This window comes from Bufo gargarizans, chromosome 8, assembly GCF_014858855.1.
Source record: "Bufo gargarizans isolate SCDJY-AF-19 chromosome 8, ASM1485885v1, whole genome shotgun sequence".
In the NCBI taxonomy this organism is placed as follows: domain Eukaryota; kingdom Metazoa; phylum Chordata; class Amphibia; order Anura; family Bufonidae; genus Bufo; species Bufo gargarizans.
The window spans coordinates 74583835-74606694 of record NC_058087.1 but is presented as its reverse complement, the minus strand read 5'-3'; the positions used below and the strand labels follow the sequence as shown (position 1 = coordinate 74606694).

General features: G+C 46.8%; 1 protein-coding gene across 2 annotated transcripts in view; it reads left to right on the top strand.

Moving 5' to 3' along the window:
• ICA1L (islet cell autoantigen 1 like) overlaps nucleotides 1–22860 on the top strand; it is a 65675-nt gene that overhangs the window by 2344 nt on the left and 40471 nt on the right. For both annotated transcript variants that reach the window (XM_044303739.1, XM_044303738.1), the window contains exons 2-6: nucleotides 1447–1581; nucleotides 12758–12926; nucleotides 14906–14978; nucleotides 15527–15650; nucleotides 18350–18548. In XM_044303739.1, the coding sequence (XP_044159674.1) occupies nucleotides 12765–12926; nucleotides 14906–14978; nucleotides 15527–15650; nucleotides 18350–18548 (558 nt within the window). In that variant the 5' untranslated portion in view covers nucleotides 1447–1581; nucleotides 12758–12764. The remainder of the gene's footprint in view (nucleotides 1–1446; nucleotides 1582–12757; nucleotides 12927–14905; nucleotides 14979–15526; nucleotides 15651–18349; nucleotides 18549–22860) is intronic.

The window sequence follows — 22860 nt, the reverse complement described above, 5'->3', positions numbered from 1 at the left end:
TACTTCCAATAATCGGTCGATCCCTAGTTTTGAGAGCCTGTGCCGGATCTCAAAACCGGACAACACAAAGCTGAATAAGGCTTTATTACTTGCACTAATTAAAATCAACCTATTGGACAGGCAGGTTAGTCAGGAGTGCACGAGCGGTGAAGACATCCACACCTCCAATGCCGACTGCAAAGAAAGAAATAGGGGCTCTTGTGGATTGTCAGTTGAAAAGTCTTAAAGGGGTTCAGAGCTGAACCCGGACATACCCATAATTTCACCCAGTCAGCCCCCTGACTTGAGTTCATGCTCCGATGCGCTCCCTTGCCCTGCGCAGGATCACACAGGGCAAGGGCTCTTTTAATTACAATAACACACTGCTGGGCAGAGGCTTCCGCCCAGCAGTGTGTTCGGTGACGTCACCGGCTGTGATGGGCGGGCTTTAGCGCTGCCCTAGCCATTTTACAGGCTATGGCAGCTCTAAAGTCCACCCATCAGTAGCGGTGACGTCACCGAACACACTGCTGGGCGGAAGCCTCTGCCTGGCAGCCCGAAGGAGAGCCCGGTACATCAACGGAACTCCACAAAATGCCTTTTCCCTGCACGATTCAGCGCAGGGCAAAGGAGAGCATCGGAGCATCAACTGCTCCGATGCTCTTTTCAGGGGGGCTGCCTGGGTGAAATTCTGGGTATGTCTGGGTTCAGCTCTGAACCCAGACAACCCCTTTAAGATTTATACTACATGTGGGCATAGCTTAGAGTCCAAGCACAAAGCCATGCTAACATGTGTGGACCCTGCATGATGGCACATCACATCCTGTCTTATGAAGCTGTAGACCCTTTTGGGTGGAATTCATAATCCCCCTACGCCTGTTTTTGGGATAGAAAAGTCACAAATCTGCCGGATTTGTGACTTTTATTATTATTATAATTACTTATTATTAAAGCGCCAATTATTCCATGGCGCTGTACATATGATAAGGGCTGCACATACGTAATGCAGACAATTGCACTGAGCATGAACAAGACGAGTTACAGACTGGTACAGAAGGAGAGAGGGCCTACAATCTACAAGGTTCAATGCCACTGCGACTTTTCTTGTCGATATTGGCATTTTACGCCACCCTCTCCAAAAATGTTTGGGTGTGGGGCAGAGGAGCCATGTTAATTTATGATGAGTCCTGAACCCCGTCATAAATTACATGGCTCCTCCGGCAGGTTACAATCAGTGGTCACACAGGCACATTGTCTGTGGGGCTGACAGAATTTGAGTTCCCTCCTGTACTACACAGGTTGCCCCTGCTTGTAAAGGAAGCCATTATTATGGCACTGCTCGTAGTGCAACTTCCTAATACACATAGGCTTCACTTGCGTTCGGTATCTGGATTGTAATGTATTATATATGAGTAATGATTGAACTTTTATCTAATAGTAGCAGTTATTATTTTTTCATGTCTTCAGCTTTTTAAGGTCTGTACAGCAATAATAATTCAAGGACCAGCAAAGAACAAAGGTCATGTCAAGAAAAATATAAGTTGTCACTTCCTGTGTAGCAAGACTTGGATTGCCGTGGACTTAATACAGAACTATAATAAGGTATATATAGGCATGTATAAGGTATATTTGACTTCTTAAGTTTTTTCTCTTTTTTTTTTTTCTCCTATAATCTGTATTGTTAGCTCCATATGGATGGATTGGGGAAGAAAATGTCTTGGTGCATTGGCAGTTTATAGAAAAACAGCGCCTTCTGCCACCATGGAGTCCGGCCATGATGGTGGTAAACGCAAATGTAACCTACTTATCAGTTGGATGGTGTTTCTCTTTACACGTGCAGCGCATAGAACATCTTGTTCCTATAGGACATCTGTCAGCAGATTTGTACCTATGACACCGGCTGACCTGTTACATGTGCGCTTGGCAGCTGAAGGCATCTGTGTTGGTCCCATGTCCATATGAGTTCGCATTGCTGAGAAATATGATGTTTTAATGTATGGAAATGAGCCTCTAGGAGCAACGGGGGCGTTGCTGTTACACCTGGAGGCTCCGCTCACACTGCCCTGCCCTGTCAATCAAAGTGCAGAGGGTGCAGCAGGGGAGCCTCTAGGTGTAATGGCAACCCCCCCTACAGAGAACCATTGTTTCTGGACTGAAGAAGGAGGAGGATCTGCTTACCAGAAACAGTGATTTAGGGGACTGCACCAGCAATGCTGTCACCTGATGAATGAGCGTTTGCTGATTGATCGGGTTGTTCAGCGGCACCTTTACACAGGGCAGTTATTGGGAATGAGTGTCACTAGCAACGATCCTTCCCAATAATTACCCTGATGGATGGCTTGTGTAAATGGGCCTTTACCTGTAGCTTGCTATGTACATGCTTTAGAGCAGGCTCATGTTTAAAGGCCATGTATGCCTTTGGGGGCATTTTATTTATTATTGCATTGCACAAATTTTGAGCTAAAAATAATTTAAATTAGTCTTTATTAACAATATGGCATCCTTTTTTCTGTACAGAGCTGACATGCTCTACTAGCTGCCTGTGGATTTTCTGTCTTTTCCGTCATCCGAGGAGCAGATGGACTCCTTATCTCTGCTCTCTGACCTTATAAACTCTTATTATAGCTCAGTTCTTATCTTGCTGATATTAATGTGGCTTAAAAAAGTGCTTATGACCTCTCAGTAGTTTAGAGATAAAAGTTATTAGATGACCGGCGCAAAAGTGAAAGTACAAAAACAATTAACCCTTTGTGACAGAACGGCTCAATATTTTTAACCACTTAGCGCTACGCTAACGCCGAAAGGCGTCATCTCTGCGGCGCTCCCAGGCTACGCTAACGCCAATAGGCGTCATCTCGCGTGAGCCGAGATTTCCTGTGAACGCGCGCACGCAGACGCGCGCGTTCACAGGAACGGGAGGTAAGCGAGTGGATCTCCAGCCTGCCAGCGGCGATCGCTCGCTGGCAGGCTGGAGATGTGATTTTTTTAACCCCTAACAGGCATATTAGACGCTGTTTTGATAACAGCGTCTAATATACCTGCTACCTGGTCCTCTGGTGGTCCCTTTTGTTAGGATCGACCACCAGAGGACTCAGGCAGCTCACTAAAGTAGCACCAAACACCACTACACTACACTCCCCCTGTCACTTATTAACCCTTTATAAACCACTGATCAGCCCATATAGACTCCCTGATCACCCCCCTGTCATTGATCACCCCCTGTCATTGATCACCCCCCTGTAAGGCTCCATTCAGAGGTCCGTATGATTTTTACGGATCCACGGATACATGGATCGGATCCGCAAAACGCATACGGACGTCTGAATGGAGCCTTACAGGGGGGTGATCACGCATATAGACTTCCTGATCACTTCCCTGTCATTGATCACCCCCCTGTAAGGCTCCATTCAGACGTCCGTATGATTTTTACGGATCCACTGATACATGGATCGGATCCGCAAAACACATGCGGACGTCTGAATGGAGCCTTACAGGGGGGTGATCAATTACAGAGGAGTGATCACCCATATAGACTCCCTGATCACCTCCGTCATTGATCACCCCCCTGTAAGGCTCCATTCAGATGTCCGTATGATTTTTTACGGATCCACGGATACATGGATCGGATCCGCAAAACACATACGGACGTCTGAATGGAGCCTTACAGGGGGGTGATCAATGACAGAGGGGTGATCACCCATATAGACTTCCTGATCATTCCCTGTCATTGATCACCCCCCTGTCATTGATCACCCCCCTGTAAGGCTCCATTCAGACGTCCGTATGATTTTTACGGATCCACGGATACATGGATCGGATCCGCAAAACACATACGGACGTCTGAATGGAGCCTTACAGGGGGGTGATCAATGACAGAGGGGTGATATTATATTGTCATGGTCTTACCTTCTTGCTGTTCTCCTTCGTTTGACATGTGCTGGCGGCCATCTTGGTTTCTGGGTTTCTTGTAGCCTCCCACCCTGCGGCTTCTCCTTCCCACTGGGAGGAGCTGGATGCCCAGCTCATATATATAGGAGGTCTGTGGCTTCAGTTCCTTGCTTGGTCCTCCTGTGTTCACATGCTTTTAAGACTGCTGCTGCTTCTGGTTCCTGATCCTGGCCTCGTCTGACTACCCCGCTGGTTCCTGATCCTGGCTTCGTCTGACTACCCTGCTGGTTCCTGATCCAGGCTTCGTCTGACTACCCTTCTGGTTCCTGACCTCTGGCTACGCAAGACCCTGCTTCGGTTTAGCCATCCGTTTGGACTTTTGCTTACAGCTTGATTTTCAATAAAGCCTTCTTATTTCCACTTATATCTTGTTGTACGTCTGGTTCATGGTTCCATGACATTAGGACCAAGCCATGAATTCTGACGGTACAGGGCCATCCTCGCTACCTACGCTGGTTGCCAGACTTGATCAGCAGGATCACCTGTTGGGTCGGTTCGCTGTGGCGTTGCAAACCCTGCTTGAACGCAGGCTCATTTCGCTTCCGTTGCCGATGGGTCGGTTGTCGCTCCTGGGCCCGCTCCTACTGCCGCTCCGGTTGTTGCGCCAGAGTCTACCCCGACACCTGTTGCTGCGCCTGCGGTGTCTCGGGGTATGACCGGTTCTGCCCCCCTTCCACAGCGCTTTGGGGGAGAGCCAACTCAGTGCCGAGGTTTCCTTAACCAGGTGGGCATTTATTTCGAGTTGCTGCCACATGCCTTTCCTACTGAGAGATCAAAGGTGGGCTTCTTGATCTCGCTGCTCTCGGACAAGGCCTTGGCCTGGGCCAGCCCTTTATGGGAGAACAACAATCCGGTGGTTGCCGAGTTTTCCGGTTTTGTTGCTTCTCTTCGGAAGGTATTCGATGTGCCGGCTCGTGCTGCCTCTGCTGCGAAGCTCCTTATGTCCATCAGACAGGGTTCACGATCCGTAGCTGAATACGCCATTGAGTTTCGTACCCTGGCAGCAGAGGTGGGCTGGAATAATGAGGCTCTGGTCGCTGCTTTCTCTCATGGTCTCTCGGATGCCTTGAAGGATGAGGTTGCAGCTAAGGACCTACCAGTGGAGCTCGAGTCTCTTATTTCTTTCCTGATTTTGATTGACACCAGACTCAGAGAGAGACCTTCCTTTAAGGAGAGCCTGCGGAGGTTTTCTAACAGATTGGCGCCTACGTTTGCTGTCCCACCCGTGCCTCCCTCTCCTCCCACGCCTCCTGGGGATGACTTGTCTGGGGGTGAACCCATGCAGCTGGGGTTTGCTCGCCTGTCCGAGGGGGAGAGGGTACTCCGGAGACGCGAGGGCCGATGCATGTACTGTGGTCTCGGTGGGCATTTTCGGTTGGCATGTCCGAACCGTGCCGGGAAACGCTCGCACCTGAGATCCTGTCGGGGGCAGATCTTGGGTGGAGTCTCCTCGTCCCCGGTTTCCCGTGTTGACAAACCACTGATCACTGTTGTCCTCTCCTGGGTCGGGGGCTCGGTGACGACCCAGGCGTTGGTGGACTCTGGTGCTGGTGGTTTGTTCATTGATAGTGTGTTCGCTGCCGCCAATTCCATTCCTCTGCAGCCTCGAGGTTCCCCACTGGCTCTTGAGGCGATAGACGGCAGACCCCTTCTGCCGCCTCACGTGACTCATGAGACCCTTCCAGTGGGGATAGCCATTGGTGCCGTTCACAGAGAGTCGGTCTGTCTCCAGGTGATTTCGTCTCCACACTACTCGGTGGTCTTGGGGTACCCCTGGCTCCAGAAGCATAATCCGACTTTCGATTGGAGATCGGCCGAGATCCTCTCGTGGTCACCGCAGTGTGGGGCTAGTTGCATCCATGGGCCTGTCAAGTTGCTGTGTACTTCCTCGGACTCTCTGTTGCCTCCTGAATACGAAGAGTACCGGGATGTATTCGATAAGGTGCGCGCGGTTGCCCTACCTCCGCACCGCCCATACGATTGTGCCATAGAGTTACAATCTGGTGCCGTTCCCCCTCGTGGCAAAGTCTATCCACTGTCGGTAGCGGAGAATGAGGCCATGGAGGAGTACGTGAGGGAGGCGCTTTCACGCGGACACATTCGCAAATCCTCGTCCCTGGCAGGGGCTGGATTTTTCTTTGTGAAAAAGAAGGGCGGTGAGTTGAGGCCTTGCATCGATTACAGGGGTCTCAATCGCATCACGATCAAGAACGCTTACCCGATACCCTTGATTTCCGAGCTGTTCGATCGCCTCAAAGGGGCCACGGTCTTTACCAAACTCGACCTGAGGGCGGCATATAACCTGGTAAGGATCAAGGCGAGCGATGAGTGGAAGACCGCGTTTAACACCAGGACCGGTCATTATGAATCCTTGGTTATGCCCTTTGGGTTGTGCAATGCGCCCGCAGTCTTCCAGGAATTCATCAACGATGTTTTCCGTGACCTGTTGCAGCAGTGTGTGGTAGTCTATTTGGATGACATCTTGGTATATTCTGAATCCATGGAGGCCCACATTATGGATGTCAGACGTGTGTTGCAACGGTTACGAGAGAACAAGCTGTTCGGTAAGCTTGAGAAATGCGAATTTCACCGATCCCAGGTAACCTTCTTAGGTTACATCATTTCCGCTGAGGGGTTCTCCATGGATCCTGAGAAGGTTTCGGCTGTCTTACAGTGGCCCCAGCCCAGTGGTCTCCGTGCCCTGCAGCGCTTTTTGGGCTTCGCCAATTATTATCGGAGGTTCATCAGGGACTTTTCTATGCTAGCCAAGCCTCTCACGGATCTGACCAGGAAGGGCAGTAATTTCCAGGTCTGGCCGCTCGAGGCCATCCGAGCTTTTGAGGCTCTAAAGTCCGCCTTTGTGTCGGCTCCGATTCTGTCGCATCCCAACCCTGGGTTGCCCTTTGTCCTCGAGGTGGACGCGTCTGAGACGGGAGTAGGCGCCCTTCTGTCTCAGCGTAGAACACCAGAGGGTCCTCTGCTTCCTTGTGGGTTTTACTCCCGGAAACTGTCTTCCGCGGAGTGCAACTATCAGATTGGTGACAGGGAGTTATTGGCCATCGTGCAGGCCCTTAAAGAATGGAGGCACTTGCTCGAGGGTTCGGTGGTTCCGGTTCTCATCCTGACGGACCACAAGAATCTGACCTACCTTTCTGAGGCCAAGAGATTGACACCACGTCAGGCCAGATGGGCTCTGTTCTTGTCACGTTTTAATTACGTGGTCTCCTACCTACCCGGTTCCAAGAACATCAGAGCGGATGCCTTATCACGGCAGTACTCCGAGCTGTCGGGGAGGAGTCGATTCCGACTTCGGTCATACCTCCGAATCAGATCCTGGCCGCCATTCGCACCAGCCTGACCTCTCCCCTGGGTGAGCAGATTTTGGCGGCTCAATCTGGTGCTCCCTCTGGGAGACCCAACGGCAGGTGTTTTGTGCCTGAGGAGTTGCGCACTCGGTTGTTGCAAACCTACCATAACTCCAAGGCCGCGGGGCATCCTGGAAAGAATCAGCAGTTTCACGTCTGTTCTGGTGGCCTTCTCTACGTTCCGACATCGCCGCATATGTAGCGGCATGCTCCGTTTGTGCCCAGAGTAAGTCCCCTCGGCACCTTCCGTTGGGCCTTTTGCAACCCATAGCCACCGGGGAGCGCCCATGGTCACACCTGGGGATGGATTTCATTGTGGACCTCCCTGCATCCCGAGGCCATACGGTCATTCTCATGATTGTGGATCGGTTTTCCAAAATGTGCCACTGTGTTCCTCTCAAGAAGTTACCCTCTGCACAAGAGTTGGCCACGATTTTCGCCAGGGAGGTCTTCCGGTTGCACGGTTTGCCCAAGGAGATTGTGTCGGATCGGGGGAGTCAGTTTGTGTCCAGGTTCTGGCGCGCCTTTTGCTCCCAGTTGGGGATTCATCTCTCTTTCTCCTCGGCCTACCACCCTCAGTCCAATGGGGCCGCAGAACGATCCAATCAGGCCTTGGAGCAATTCCTTCGTTGCTATGTCTCCGATCACCAAGACAATTGGGTTGACCTCCTGCCTTGGGCTGAGTTTGCCAGGAACACGGCGGTGAACTCTTCCTCTGGGACGTCTCCCTTCATGGCCAATTATGGGTTCCAACCTGCCGTGTTACCGGAGGTATTCTCTCCCCAGGATATTCCGGCTGTGGAGGATCACCTTTCCGTCCTACGTGCTTCTTGGGTACAGATCCAGAGGTCCCTTGAGGTCTCTGCGCAGCGCCAGAGACTCCAGGCTGATCGCAGACGAGCGCCCGCTCCTTCCTACCAGGTCGGAGACCGTGTATGGTTGTCCACCCGCAACCTCAACCTTCGAGTGCCCACTCCCAAGCTGGCGCCTCGCTTTGTTGGTCCCTTCCGAGTGCTTCGCAGGGTAAACCCGGTAGCCTATGCCCTTGCGCTTCCTCCTGGCATGCGGATCTCCAACGTGTTTCATGTCTCCCTGTTGAAGCCATTGGTGTGTAATCGTTTCACTTCCTCGGTTCCTCGGCCCCGTCCGGTCCAAGTGGGCAATCGTGAGGAATATGAGGTGAGCAATATCCTGGACTCACGCCTGGTCCGCGGTCGGTTGCAGTTTTTGGTCCATTGGCGTGGTTATGGTCCAGAGGAGCGTTCCTGGGTTCCCTCCGCAGATGTCCATGCTCCTGCTTTGCTCCGAGCCTTCCACGCACGCTTCCCTCAGAAACCGTTCCTTACTCCGCGGAGGAGGGGCCCTTGAGGGGGAGGTACTGTCATGGTCTTACCTTCTTGCTGTTCTCCTTCGTTTGACATGTGCTGGCGGCCATCTTGGTTTCTGGGTTTCTTGTAGCCTCCCACCCTGCGGCTTCTCCTTCCCACTGGGAGGAGCTGGATGCCCAGCTCATATATATAGGAGGTCTGTGGCTTCAGTTCCTTGCTTGGTCCTCCTGTGTTCACATGCTTCTAAGACTGCTGCTGCTTCTGGTTCCTGATCCTGGCCTCGTCTGACTACCCCGCTGGTTCCTGATCCTAGCTTCGTCTGACTACCCTGCTGGTTCCTGATCCAGGCTTCGTCTGACTACCCTTCTGGTTCCTGACCTCTGGCTACGCAAGACCCTGCTTCGGTTTAGCCATCCGTTTGGACTTTTGCTTACAGCTTGATTTTCAATAAAGCCTTCTTATTTCCACTTATATCTTGTTGTACGTCTGGTTCATGGTTCCATGACACATATAGACTTCCTGATCATTCCCTGTCATTGATCACCCCCCTGTCATTGATCACCCCCCTGTACGGCTCCATTCAGACGTCCGTATGATTTTTTACGGATCCACGGATACATGGATCGGATCCGCAAAACACATACGGACGTCTGAATGGAGCCTTACAGGGGGGTGATCAATGACAGAGGGGTGATCACCCATATAGACTTCCTGATCATTCCCTGTCATTGATCACCCCCCTGTCATTGATCACCCCCCCTGTAAGGCTCCATTCAGACGTCCGTATGATTTTTTACGGATCCACGGATACATGGATCGGATCCGCAAAACACATGCGGACGTCTGAATAGAGCCTTACAGGGGGGTGATCAATGACGCAGGTGATCAGGGAGTCTGTATGGGTGATCACCCCTCTGTCATTGATCACCCCCCCTGTAAGGCTCCATTCAGACGTCCGCATGTGTTTTGCGGATCCGATTCATGTATCCGTGGATCCGTAAAAAATCATACGGACGTCTGAATGGAGCCTTACAGGGGGGTGATCAATGACAGGGGGGTGATCACCCCATATAGATTCCCTGATCACCCCCCTGTCATTGATCACCCCCTGTAAGGCTCCATGTAGACATTTTTTTGGGCACAAGTTAGCGGAAATTTTTTGTTTGTTTTTGTTTTTTCTTACAAAGTCTCATATTCCACTAACTTGTGTCAAAAAATAAAATCTCACATGAACTCACCATACCCCTCACGGAATCCAAATGCGTAAATTTTTTTAGACATTTATATTCCAGACTTCTTCTGACGCTGTAGGGCCCCTAAAATGCCAGGGCAGTATAAGTACCCCACATGTGACCCCATTTTGGAAAGAAGACACCCCAAGGTATTCCGTGAGGGGCATATTGAGTCCATGAAAGATTGAAATTTTTGTCCCAAGTTAGCAGAAAGGGAGACTTTGTGAGAAAATACAAAAAAAATCAATTTCCGCTAACTTGTGCCAAAAAAAAAAATTCTAGGAACTCGCCATGCCCCTCACGGAATACCTTGGGGTGTCTTTTTTTCCAAAGTGGGGTCACATGTGGGGTATTTATACTGCCCTGGCATGTTAGGGGCCCGAAAGCGTGAGAAGAAGTCTGGGATCCAAATGTCTAAAAATGCCCTCCTAAAAGGAATTTGGGCCGCTTTGCGCATCTAGGCTGCAAAAAAGTGTCACACATGTGGTATCGCCGTACTCAGGAGAAGTTGGGGAATGTGTTTTGGGGTGTCATTTTACATATACCCATGCTGGGTGAGATAAATATCTTGGTCAAATGCCAACTTTGTATAAAAAAATTGGAAAAGTTGTCTTTTGCCGAGATATTTCTCTCACCCAGCATGGGTATATGTAAAATGACACCCCAAAACACATTCCCCAACTTCTCCTGAGTACGGCGATACCAGATGTGTGTCACTTTTTTGCCGCCTAGGTGGGCAAAGGGACCCACATTCCAAAGAGCACCTTTCAGATTTCACAGGTCCTTTTTTACACATTTTGATTTCAAACTACTTACCACACATTAGGGCCCCTAGAATGCCAGGGCAGTATAACTACCCCACAAGTGACCCCATTTTGGAAAGAAGACACCCCAAGGTATTCCGTGAGGGGCATGGCGAGTTCCTAGAATTTTTTATTTTTTGTCACAAGTTAGCGGAAAATGATGATTTTTTTATTTTTATTTTCCCCTTACAAAGTCTCATATTCCACTAACTTGTGACAAAAAATAAAAAATTCCAGGAACTCGCCATGCCCCTCACGGAATACCTTGGGGTGTCTTCTTTCCAAAATGGGGTCACTTGTGGGATAGTTATACTGCCCTGGCAATTTAGGGGCCCTAATGTGTGCGAAGTAGTTTGAAATCAAAATCTGTAAAAAATGGCCGGTGAAATCCTAAAGGTGTTCTTTGGAATGTGGGCCCCTTTGCCCACCTAGGCTGCAAAAAAGTGTCACACATCTGGTATCGCCGTACTCAGGAGAAGTTGGGCAATGTGTTTTGGGGTGTCATTTTACATATACCCATGCTGGGTGATATAAATATCTTGGTCAAATGCCAACTGTGTATAAAAAAATGGGAAAAGTTGTCTTTTGCCAAGATATTTCTCTCACCCAGCATGGGTATATGTAAAATGACACCCCAAAACACATTCCCCAACTTCTCCTGAGTACGGCGATACCAGATGTGTGTCACTTTTTTGCCGCCTAGGTGGGCAAAGGGGCACACATTCCAAAGAGCACCTTTCGGATTTCACAGGCCATTTTTTTACACATTTTGATTTCAAACTACTAACCACACATTTGGGCCCCTAAATTGCCAGGGCAGTATAACTACCCCACAAGTGACCCCATTTTGGAAAGAAGACACCCCAAGGTATTTCGTGATGGGCATAGTGAGTTCATGGAAGTTTTTATTTTTTGTCACAAGTTAGTGGTATATGAGACTTTGTAAGAAAAAAAAAAAAATAATAATAAATCATCATTTTCCGCTAACTTGTGACAAAAAATAAAAAGTTCTATGAACTCACTATGCCCATCAGCGAATACCTCAGGGTGTCTACTTTCCGAAATGGGGTCATTTGTGGGTTTTTTCTACTGTTTGGGCATTGTAGAACCTCAGGAAACATGACAGGTGCTCAGAAAGTCAGAGCTGCTTCAAAAAGCGGAAATATACATTTTTGTACCATAGTTTGTAAACGCTATAACTTTTACCCAAACCATCTTTTTTTTTTTTTACCCAAACATTTTTTTTTTAATCAAAGACATGTAGAACAATAAATTTAGCGAAAAATTTATATACGGATGTCGTTTTTTTTTTGCAAAATTTTACAACTGAAAGTGAAAAATGACATTTTTTTGCAAAAAAATCGTTAAATTTTGATTAATAACAAAAAAAGTAAAAATGTCAGCAGCAATGAAATACCACCAAATGAAAGCTCTATTAGTGAGAAGAAAAGGAGGTAAAATTCATTTGGGTGGTTTATTGCATGACCGAGCAATAAACCGCTAAAGTTGTGGAGTGCCGATTTGTAAAAAAGGGCCTGGTCACTAGGGGGGTATAAACCTGTGGTCCTTAAGTGGTTAATAAACGCCAATTGAAAATATGATTTCAAGCCAAAAATGAGTAAAATGCAGTCATAAACAAAGGTTGCCTCCAAAGGTGTACATAGTCTTTAAATGCCTATGGCATAAAACTACAACCACTATGTAATGTATGTATGTCTACTTCTTGGGCTATTTAATAGCATGAGCTTATCCGGTAACTCTGTAGAGGCTTGTAATAGTAGATCCTGTTTCACAGCCGTAAGTTCTTCTTCTTCTAAACCTAGCAGATATAATTCCTTGTGTCTATCTACCAGGTTATAGCTTGCGATCATACACCTTTCCGCGAGCTTATTGTGGCCCTCATCAAATTGCATTAAACCATAAACTGTTTAAATGTTTTATTTATTGGCTTCAGACCACAATCTGCTACTTGATGAGGTTTTTATTTATTCATGAAGGTTACTTCAGAAAGACAGAAGTGAATGCAAGGTTCAGTGGTCTGGTGTGAGCAGACAGAGATGCCCCGGGGAGGACAATATAATTCACTCTCTGATTCCTTGCAGCTTTTCCATGTACAGCAACGGGCAGCTATGGGCAGGAGAAGACCGATCGATGGTCAGCCGCATGCAGAAGAAGTTTTGGGAAACGAAACAAGTGTTAATTAAGGTTACGGGGAAGAAGGAGGATGAACATGTGGTTGCATCAGATGCTGAGCTGGATGTCAAACTTGAGGTAGAGGAATTGTAACGTTGTTTTCCATAAGTCAGTTAGTAGGACCACAGTGCTTCCAGGGACAAGCAATGGCTTCTGATTCATTGTTTCTGGGCACTCTGTTCACATAGTACTGCTGCCCAGAAACAATGATTTAATGTGCTGCATAAAACATCATGTCATCCGATTACTGAGCGTTATGCTCTCTCATCAGGTGATCTGCGGCACATTTACACCGGCCTGTTATCGGGAATGAGCGTTCCTAGTAACATTTATTCCTAAAACTCTGCTCAACAATCACACATCTTGTTGTTTAAAAAGCGTAAGCATCTGTTTTAATGACCTTGCAATGATTTTAAGAATATGGCAGGGAAGGATTAGGATTTTTAAGATGTGCTGGAGATTTTTTTTTCCGGATGTTACTTCTTTGAAGCAGATTTTACCTGCGTTCCCTAATTAAAATCAATGGGGAAGGTATAAAATAGCTGGCCTTTTTGTGCACGTTTTTGGGAGCACAAAAAGTGCACTGCCCAGAGGCAGGACAGCCTACGGATATGCCACTGTTTTTTGCACGGTGGATTTTTGCCTTGTGCCTAAAGTTATAAACTATGGGGCACATTTATTAAGTCTGGCGTTTTAGACGTCGGTCTTAATAAAGCCCTAAACAAGCGGTGGATCCTCCGCAGTTATGAAGAGGGACGGGCCTCTCCATAACGTCAGCGCATCCAGCTCCAGTTCTAAATGTAAGACGGCTTCCGAGATGTGTTACATTTAGACCATTTTGTACACCTAAAACAGGCGTAGGAAATGGTGAAAGAGACTCTTCCCCTCTCACGCCACGCCCACAATTTTAGACTAACCATTGCGCCGCTATCTGCAGCATAGTAAATGTCCAGTGACATGGAGAATACAGTAGCTCTCCTCCAAGAGAAACAGATCTGTCTCCCTAGTGCCACCTAGTGGAAGTAGCTACCCTGTAGTCAATGTTTGCCATGTAATGCTTGTGCTCTCAAAGAGCAGAGAAAGTTCTCTTCCTCAGATATCACACATGATTATATCTGCAAATCTTTCCCGTCCTGCTTCTCTTTATAGTGAATTGTCAGCTCTTCTGGCTGCCAAATAGTGAAGCTCATTAAAAATAAGAAACGCTGATAGAATTTCTATTTTTGCCCTCCTCACTTTCCAAAAAAATGAGATAAAAAGCCAGATGTACTCCCAAATGGTGCCAATAAAAACTACAGCTTGTTCAGCAAAAAATAAGCCCTCACACAGCAAAGTCAACAAAAATAAACAGTTATGGCTCTTAAAAACCATTTCAGCAAATTCCATGTTAGAAAATCCAGATGTCGCTCCTTCCCTTCTGAGCCCTGGTGTATCCCCAAACAGCAGTGTACGACCACAAATGGGGTGTTACTGTTTTCAGGAGAAAATGGGTAGCAAATTGTGGGGTGAATTTCTCCTGTTATCCCTTGTGAAAAAGAGAGTTTGGAATTAAAGCACCATTTTCTTGTAAAATAGACATTTAATTTTTCATTTTCACAGAACAAGAGTTATACATTCTATGAAATGCCTGTTGAGTCAAAGTGCTTACTGCACCCCTTAAAATTCCTTGGGTGGTGTAGTTTCCAAAATGTGGTCACTTTTTAGGGGTTTCCACTGTCAGGGTACCTCAGGGTCTCCTCAAATGCAACATGGTGCCCAAAAACCATTCTACCCTCCAAAAACCATATGGTGTTCCCTGCCTTCTTAGCGCTGCCGTGTGTCCATACAGCGGTTTACAACCACATATAGGGTGTTTATGTAAACTGCAGAATCGGGGTAATAAATATTGAGGTTTGTTTTGCTGTTAACCCTTGATGTTACTAGAAAAATGTATTAAAATAGAAAAGCTCCATTTTGCTTTAATTCCTGTGGAATTACTGTAACTGCAATGAGAATCTATACAATAACACCCAAATATTGGTGCATTGTATATTTGTGATCTTCTCTATAATCTCCAGATATTTCATTCAATTCAAACAACAGGATCCGAACTGCTTAAAATTATTGAAAAATATCATCAAGCTCTCAATGGTATGTATATACAAATCACATTACATATGACTAATACAATATATTTATAGTAGATGAGTTCATATTGTAACCAAAGGGAAGTATATCATATGCAGACCTCACTTAACATATGGGTGTAACTAGTCATCTTTTGGGTAGGTTCAAACAGAGGATTTTGGATGCGGGTTTCAGCATCGGGCCGAATCTGCACTGAAACCGCTTTCCATTATTTTCAATGGGAGGCCGTGCCGCAGTTAATTTTGGTGAGGTTTTTTGCTCTTTGGTTTTCATGACCGCGCCAAGAATATACAGTACCGTTCTTAGCGCGATAACCGCACGGACCTCTTGCAAAGCTACAGCGGGAGCATGCTGGCGGTTTAGCTTCATTCAGTGGCGCTAAACCTAGAGCGGGTCTGCATGAAAACCCATGGCAGAAGCCGCAGCGCAGTGCAACGGTCTCTGCCGTGGAATACACGGAGGGTTTTGTTGCGTACAAAATCCTTAGTGTGAACCTACCCTTTATGTTTCTTGAAAGTTTAGAAAACAATATTTTATACTCTCTCCCCTAGCCCTGTCCCTGGAAGAAAATGACTTTGGCTTGCACTTGAAAGTACATGCTCAGCAAAACAGCACAAGAGCTGGGAAAATGATGAAAGTCACTGGCAATGCTTTGTCCTCATCTGCTGGCCAGAGGTTCGCCATTACTTTTATTTTTTCTTTCAGAATACTTTAGATGTTAAACTTTGCAAATTTTATTTATTTATTATATATGACTAAATGGCCACTTTATTAGAGACACCTGCGGATTGCATTCCGCATTTTTGCCGACCCATAGACTTCAATGGTGCCACTTCCCGATTTTCACTGACAAGTATAGGACATGTTTTATTTGTTTTGCGGGGCCGTGGAATGGGAGAAAAGATGCGGACAGCACATGGACTAATGTCCGCATTTTTTGGGGCCCCATAGAAGTGAATGGGTCCGCATCTAATCTGCAAAATTGTGGATCAGATGCGGAAAGCAACATACGGCCACCTGAATGAGCCCTAATAAGAAAGGTGTGATCAAGGAAAATATATCACTGGTTAATATCTTAAAATTGTATACACAATCACAGAATTATTAAAATCGTATTTTATGGGTACCACAAATAGACAGAGAAGTTATATTTATTTCATCCAAGCAGCATAAACCAGTGTGGCCCAGGCCCCAGTGTTATTGGCAATATAGAGAGCAATGACCCACAGGTGAGGTATGAGTAACACACAAATAGAGCGAATACTCTGTTCTCCTATAGGCAACCACCCTGACTTGAAAACAGTAGATGAATGAAGAAGGTCCGCATACTGTTCGGATCAGGAACAGGTTGGAGACCAGAGTAGCGTTCAAAATCTTTATTGAGGATGCATATGACGTGTTTCGGAGCCGAACAGGCCCCTTCTTCCTGTCCAATTGGATGTTATCTAAAGAAGGAGCCTTTTCGGCTCCGAAAGGTGTCATATGCATCCTCAATAAAGATTTTGGACGCTACTCTGGTCTCTAACCTGTTCCTGATCCGAGCAGCATGCAGACCTTCTTCATTCATCTACTGCTTTCAAGTCACCAGTCGGCCTGTCCGGGACCCGAACGGCCATGCAGCAAGCTATATACCTTTTTTCATATGGTCCTCCCGATGTGTGCTTCTCTTCCCAGTATCACACAGGATAGTATTAGATACACAGCTCAGCAGACAGTATCACAAAGGACAGGATTAATCATTAGATACACAGTTCAGCAGACATTATCGTACATGACAGGATGAGATACATAGCTCAGCAGACAGTATCACACAGAATAGGGTTAGATACAGCAGTTCAGCAGACAGTATCATACATGACAGGATAAGATACATAGCTCAGCAGACAGTATCACACATGATAGGATGAGATGCAGCAACTAAGCAGACAGTATCAGACGTAAAGGATTAGATACATAGCTCAGGAGACAGTATTACATGTGATATGATTAGATATAGCAACCAAGCAGACATCACACATAATAGGATTAGATACACAGCTCAGCAAATACTATCATACAGTACATGACATGATGAGATACACAGCTCAGCATACAGTATCACACAGGATAGGATTAGACAGAGCATTAAGCAAATAGTATCACATGATAGGATTAGATACATGAGACAGCAGACAGTATAATGCAATGTAGGATTAGATACAGCAGCTTATTAGACAGTATCACACATGATATAAATAGATCCAAAACTCAGCAGACAGTATCAAACTTGATGGGATTAGATACACAGCTCAGCAGACAGTATCACACAGAATAGGATTAGATACATGAGACAGCAGACAGTATCAAACATGATACGATTAGATACAGCAGCTTGGCAGACGGTATCACACACGATAGTATTAGATACAAGGCTAAGTGACCCAATGTACAGGACTTCGCTAGTAACACAATGCACAAACTGCATACATTATTACGGTAAATAGATTTTTAGACCTGATAAGGCTGATGTACTTACTATAGAAATCCATGTCAGAATGACTGTATAATCATTTTTAAAACGTATTTTTATACGTCCATCTAGATGAAGAAGCTTTACTGTTCAAAAAGGATTATATACTATTCTAACATGGGTTTTTAAAGGAGTTTTCCAAGTATTTTTTTACTGATGACCTATCCTCTGGAGAGGTCCTTAGTATCTGATTGATGGGTGTCCACCACCCGGGAGCTGTTTGAGAAGGAAGTTGTGCTCGCAGTAGCAGTACGGCCTTCTCCAGCTTTTCCTAGGCCGTGTGACATCACATTCATCAGTCACATGACCTACGCACAGCTCCGACCCATTGAAGTGACTGATACCAAGCACAGCCTCTATACAATGTACGGTGCTGTGCTTGATAAGCAGAGAGAAGGCCGCAGCTGGTCGGCGGCGTTCCCAGGTATCGGACCTCCACCGATCTGATGCTGAAGACTTATCCAGAGAATAGGTAATCAGTAAAAAAAACACTTTACAGTAAGCACACGAGCCTCATCAGTTCTAAAAGATCAATTTTTTTAAAGGGTTATTCTCATCTCAACCTTTCATGGCTTAAATTGGAATATCCCTTGTAGGCAGCAACCAGGTGGTGGGCAGAGTAATGGAAACAGTCATGCAAACTCCCATAGCAGTGAATGGGAGCTACGCGAGCGGTGTACCACAGCAAGTAACACTATTTCCGTAACTCAGGAGTTCTATGCGAGTTACGGAAACAGTTTGTGTAACTTCGCCCACCCTGGCCACTGCTTAGGAGGGTTATTCTGGTCTCAGCCATGAAAGTCTGAGATAGGAGTATTGTTTTAAGCTCATGTCATCTTTGGCATTCCATTTTGTGCATTTTCAGGTTAGCCCTGTGTGCTCCGCTTTCACGGCTTCAGCAAGAAATGGACACTTTTACTAACCGAGCAGTCTCTGATACCTTACTGACCATCAACCAAATGGAAAAGGCACGGACCGAATACAGAGGAGCCCTGTTGTGGATGAAGGACGTCTCCCAAGAGCTAGATCCTGACACCTATAAGCAGATGGAGAAATTCAGAAAGGTCAGAAAAGCAGGAAAGTATTACATCAGGAATGCAAACAAAAGGATCACCCAGATTGTAAACAGTTTTTATATAAAATACTCAATTTTGTTGTCAGTGGGGCACATTTACTAATCCTGTCTGTTAGAAATTCTAACTGTCAAACTGGTTAATCAAATTTTTCACCATTTATTGGTTGGCTTACTTTGCAACAGAATTTCGTGTCAAAATTTTTGCTCAAAATGGTGCACCTAAGGCTACTTTCACACTGGCGTTTCTGGGTCCGCTTGTGAGATCCGGTTCAGGGCTCTCACAAGCCGTCCAAAACGGATCAGTTCAGCCCCAATGCATTCTGAAAGGATAAGGATCCGTTCAGAATGCATCCGTTTGGCTCTGTTGTGCCTGTATTCCGCTCTGGAGGCGGACACCAAAACGCTGCTTGGAGCGTTTTGATGGCCGCCTGACGATACAGAGCCAAACGGATCCCTCCTGACTTACAATGTAAGTCAATGGGGACGGATCCGTTTTCACTGACACAATATGGTGCAATTGAAAACGGATCCGTCCCCCATTGACTTTAAGTGTAAGTCAGGACGGATCCGTTTTGACTTAGACTTTTTTTGAAAGAATAATGCAAACGGATCCGTTCTGAACGGATACAAGCGTTTGCATTATCGGTGCGGATCCGTCTGTGCAGATACAAGACGGATCCACACCGAACTCGGGTGTGAAAGCAGCCTAAGTCATACCCCTTTACCCTGAAGCAATGCCCCTTGGATGGATGAGACATTGCATTATTCTTTTTGGTTTACTTTATTTATAAATATGTCTAAAATGAGTTGCGCCACAAATGCACCAAATTTTGGCACAATTTATGCCAGAATTCAGGCGAAACCACAAGGGGGGGGGCAGGGGTGATTGCACTTAATAGCATAGGTAGGGATAATGACAGTACTTCAGACTGTATACAATTTACCAGCAATATGAATATACAGTCGCATGCAACCAAAGCACATGCAATACAGTTGTAAAGCACCACCTTAGTGACCTGTCACCTTCACATTATAGGTGCTACTGCTTGGAGATGCTTTACACACTGGTTGTGTGTAACTACACGTGCTTCTTCTTCGTATACCAAAGTAGGATTGCAATACCAGGTATTTTTGCACATAAGGCTACTTTCCCAATCTGTGGCGTATATGTATGGGGGCATTCGGATCTTTAAAGATGGTGCCCGCAGCCCGCTCCGCTCTGTTTAACACAGCAGACACCCGTGGCTAATTTGTGCAACAGGCGATAATGCAGAGTGTCGGTATATAACCTCTCAGATACTGTGATCAGTTGCGACTACAGCATCTGAAGCGCTCCTCGGCCTGAACAGCTCCCGACCCTGCGGTAGAACCGGTTGTTCTTTGTGATAGCCTTGGTCCCACTAAAGGATCCAAGGCTGCCACAACAGAAGATCCTATGGAGGACTGCAGGTGGCAGGGCTCCATAGGAACAGAGCTCAACTACCATAAGCTGCTATGGTAATTCATTGCAGTCTGTGGGACAAGTGATCAAACAATTGCTTGTGTAAAAACAAACACAGTACAATTGACTATAATAAACTTTGTAATATATCTTATTAACCCCTTCCCAATCTGTTTTGTATATGTATGGCGCAAGTGATCTAACAATTGCTTGTGTAATAAAAAAAAGTTTAAAAAGTGTTTTTAGAAATATTTAAAAAAAATATAAAAATTTACTCCCCTTTCCCCATAATAAAAATAAACGAAATAATAAAAAATAAAGATTATTTGCACTGCCGTGTCCCAAAATGCCTGTACTATTAAAATATAAATGTATTTATCCCCTACATTGAACAAAAAAATCAAAAAGGCTGATTCACAATTTTTTTGTCTCTTCAACCCCCCAAAAAAATGTAATAAAAAATGATCAAAAAGTCATACACACTCCAAAATGGTATCAATAAAAAGTACAGATCTCCCGTAAAAAATTAGCTCCCACATAACTTCATAGACATAACTGTAAGGCCTCATGCACACGACAGTTTTTTTTCACGGTCCGCAAAAACGGGGTCCGTAGGTCCGTGATCCGTGACCGCTTTTTCGTCCGTGGGTCTTCCTTGATTTTTGGAGGATCCACGGACATGAAAAAAAAGTCGTTTTGGTGTCCGCCTGGCCGTGTGGAGCCAAACGGATCCATCCTGAATTACAATGCAAGTCAATGGGGACGGATCCGTTTGATGTTGACACAATATAGTGCCATTTCAAACGGATCCGTCCCCATTGACTTTCAGTGTAAAGTCTGGAGTCCCTTTTATACCATCGGATCGGAGTTTTCTCCAATCCAATGGTATATTTTAACTTGAAGCGTCCCCATCACCATGGGAACGCCTCTATGTTAGAATATACTGTCGGATATGAGTTACATTGTGAAAACTCATTTCCGACAGTATATTCTAACACAGAGGCGTTCCCATGGTGATGGGAACGCTTCTAGTTAGAATATACTACAAACTGTGTACATGACTGCCCCCTGCTGCCTGGCAGCACCCGATCTCTTACAGGGGGCCGTGATCAGCACAATTAACTCCTCAGGTGCCGCACCTGAAGGGGTTAATTGTACTATCATATCCCCCTGTAAAAGATCAGGGCTGCCAGGCAGCAGGGGGCAGAGTCCCCCCCCCTCCCCAGTTTGAATATCATTGGTGGCCAGTGCGGCCACCCCCCCCCCCCCCTCCCTCTATTGTAATAAATTGTTGGTGGCACAGTGTGCGGCCCCCCCCCCTCCCTCCCTCTATTGTAATAAATCGTTGGTGGCACAGTGTGCACCCCCCATCGGCCCCCCCCTCCCTCCCTCTATTGTAATTATTGTAATAAATCGTTGGTGGCACAGTGTGCGCCCCCCATCTCCCCCCCGATCATTGGTGGCAGCGTAGTTCCGATCGGAGTCCCAGTTTAATCGCTGGGGCTCCGATCGGTAACCATGGCAACCAGGAAGCTACTGCAGCCCTGGTTGCCATGGTTACTTAGCAATAGTACAATAGTAGAAGATTCATACTTACCTGCTGGCTGCTGCGATGTCTGTGACCGGCCGGGAGCTCCTCCTACTGGTAAGTGACAGTTCATTTAGCAACGCGCCGCACAGACCTGTCACTTACCAGTAGGTGGAGCTCCCGGCCGGACACGAACATCGCAGCAGCCAGCAGGTAACTATGAATCTTCTACTATTGTACTATTGCTAAGTAACCATGGCAACCAGGACTGCAGTAGCGTCCTGGTTGCCATGGTTACCGATCGGAGCCCCAGCGATTAAACTGGGACTCCGATCGGAACTCCGCTGCCACCAATGATCGGGAGGGGGGGGGGAGATGGGAGGCCGCACACTGGCCACCAATGTTGGTAATGCTATATAGGGAGGGGGGCCGATGGGGGGCGCACACTGTGCCACCAACGATTTATTACAATAGAGGGAGGAAGGGGGGGGCGATGGGGGGCGCACACTGTGCCACCAACGATTTATTACAAAAGAGGGAGGAAGGGGGGGGCCCGATGGGGGGCGCACACTGTGCCACCAACGATTTATTACAATAGAGGGAGGAAGGGGGGGCCCATGGGGGGTGCACACTGTGCCACCAACGATTTATTACAATAGAGGGAGGAAGGGGGGGGCCGGGGGGCCACACACTGGCCACCAAGCTATTATTACAATAGAGGGAGGGAGGGGGGGGCCCGCACTGGCCACCAATGATATTCAAACTGGGGAGGGGGGGGGGGTCTGCCCCCTGCTGCCTGGCAGCCCTGATCTCTTACAGGGGGATATGATAGTACAATTAACCCCTTCAGGTGCCGCACCTGAAGGGGTTAATTGTGCTGCTCACGGCCCCCTGTAAGAGATCGGGTGCTGCCAGGCAGCAGGGGGCAGTCTTGTACACAGTTTGTAGTGTATTGTAACTAGAAGCGTCCCCATCACCATGGGAACGCCTCTGTGTTAGAATATACTGTCGGATATGAGTTTTTACGAAGTGAAAACTTAGATCTGAAAAAGCTTTTATGCAGATGGATCTTCGGATCCGTCTGTATGAAAGCAACCTACGGCCACGGATCACGGACACGGATGCCAATCTTGTGTGCATCCGTGTTCTTTCACGGACCCATTGACTTGAATGGGTCCGTGAACCGTTGTCCGTCAAAAAAATAGGACAGGATACACGGATCACAGCCTCGGCTGCAAAACGGTGCATTTTCCGACTTTTCCACGGACCCATTGAAAGTCAATGGGTCCGCGAAAAGAAACGGAAAACGGCACAAGGGCCACGGATGCACAC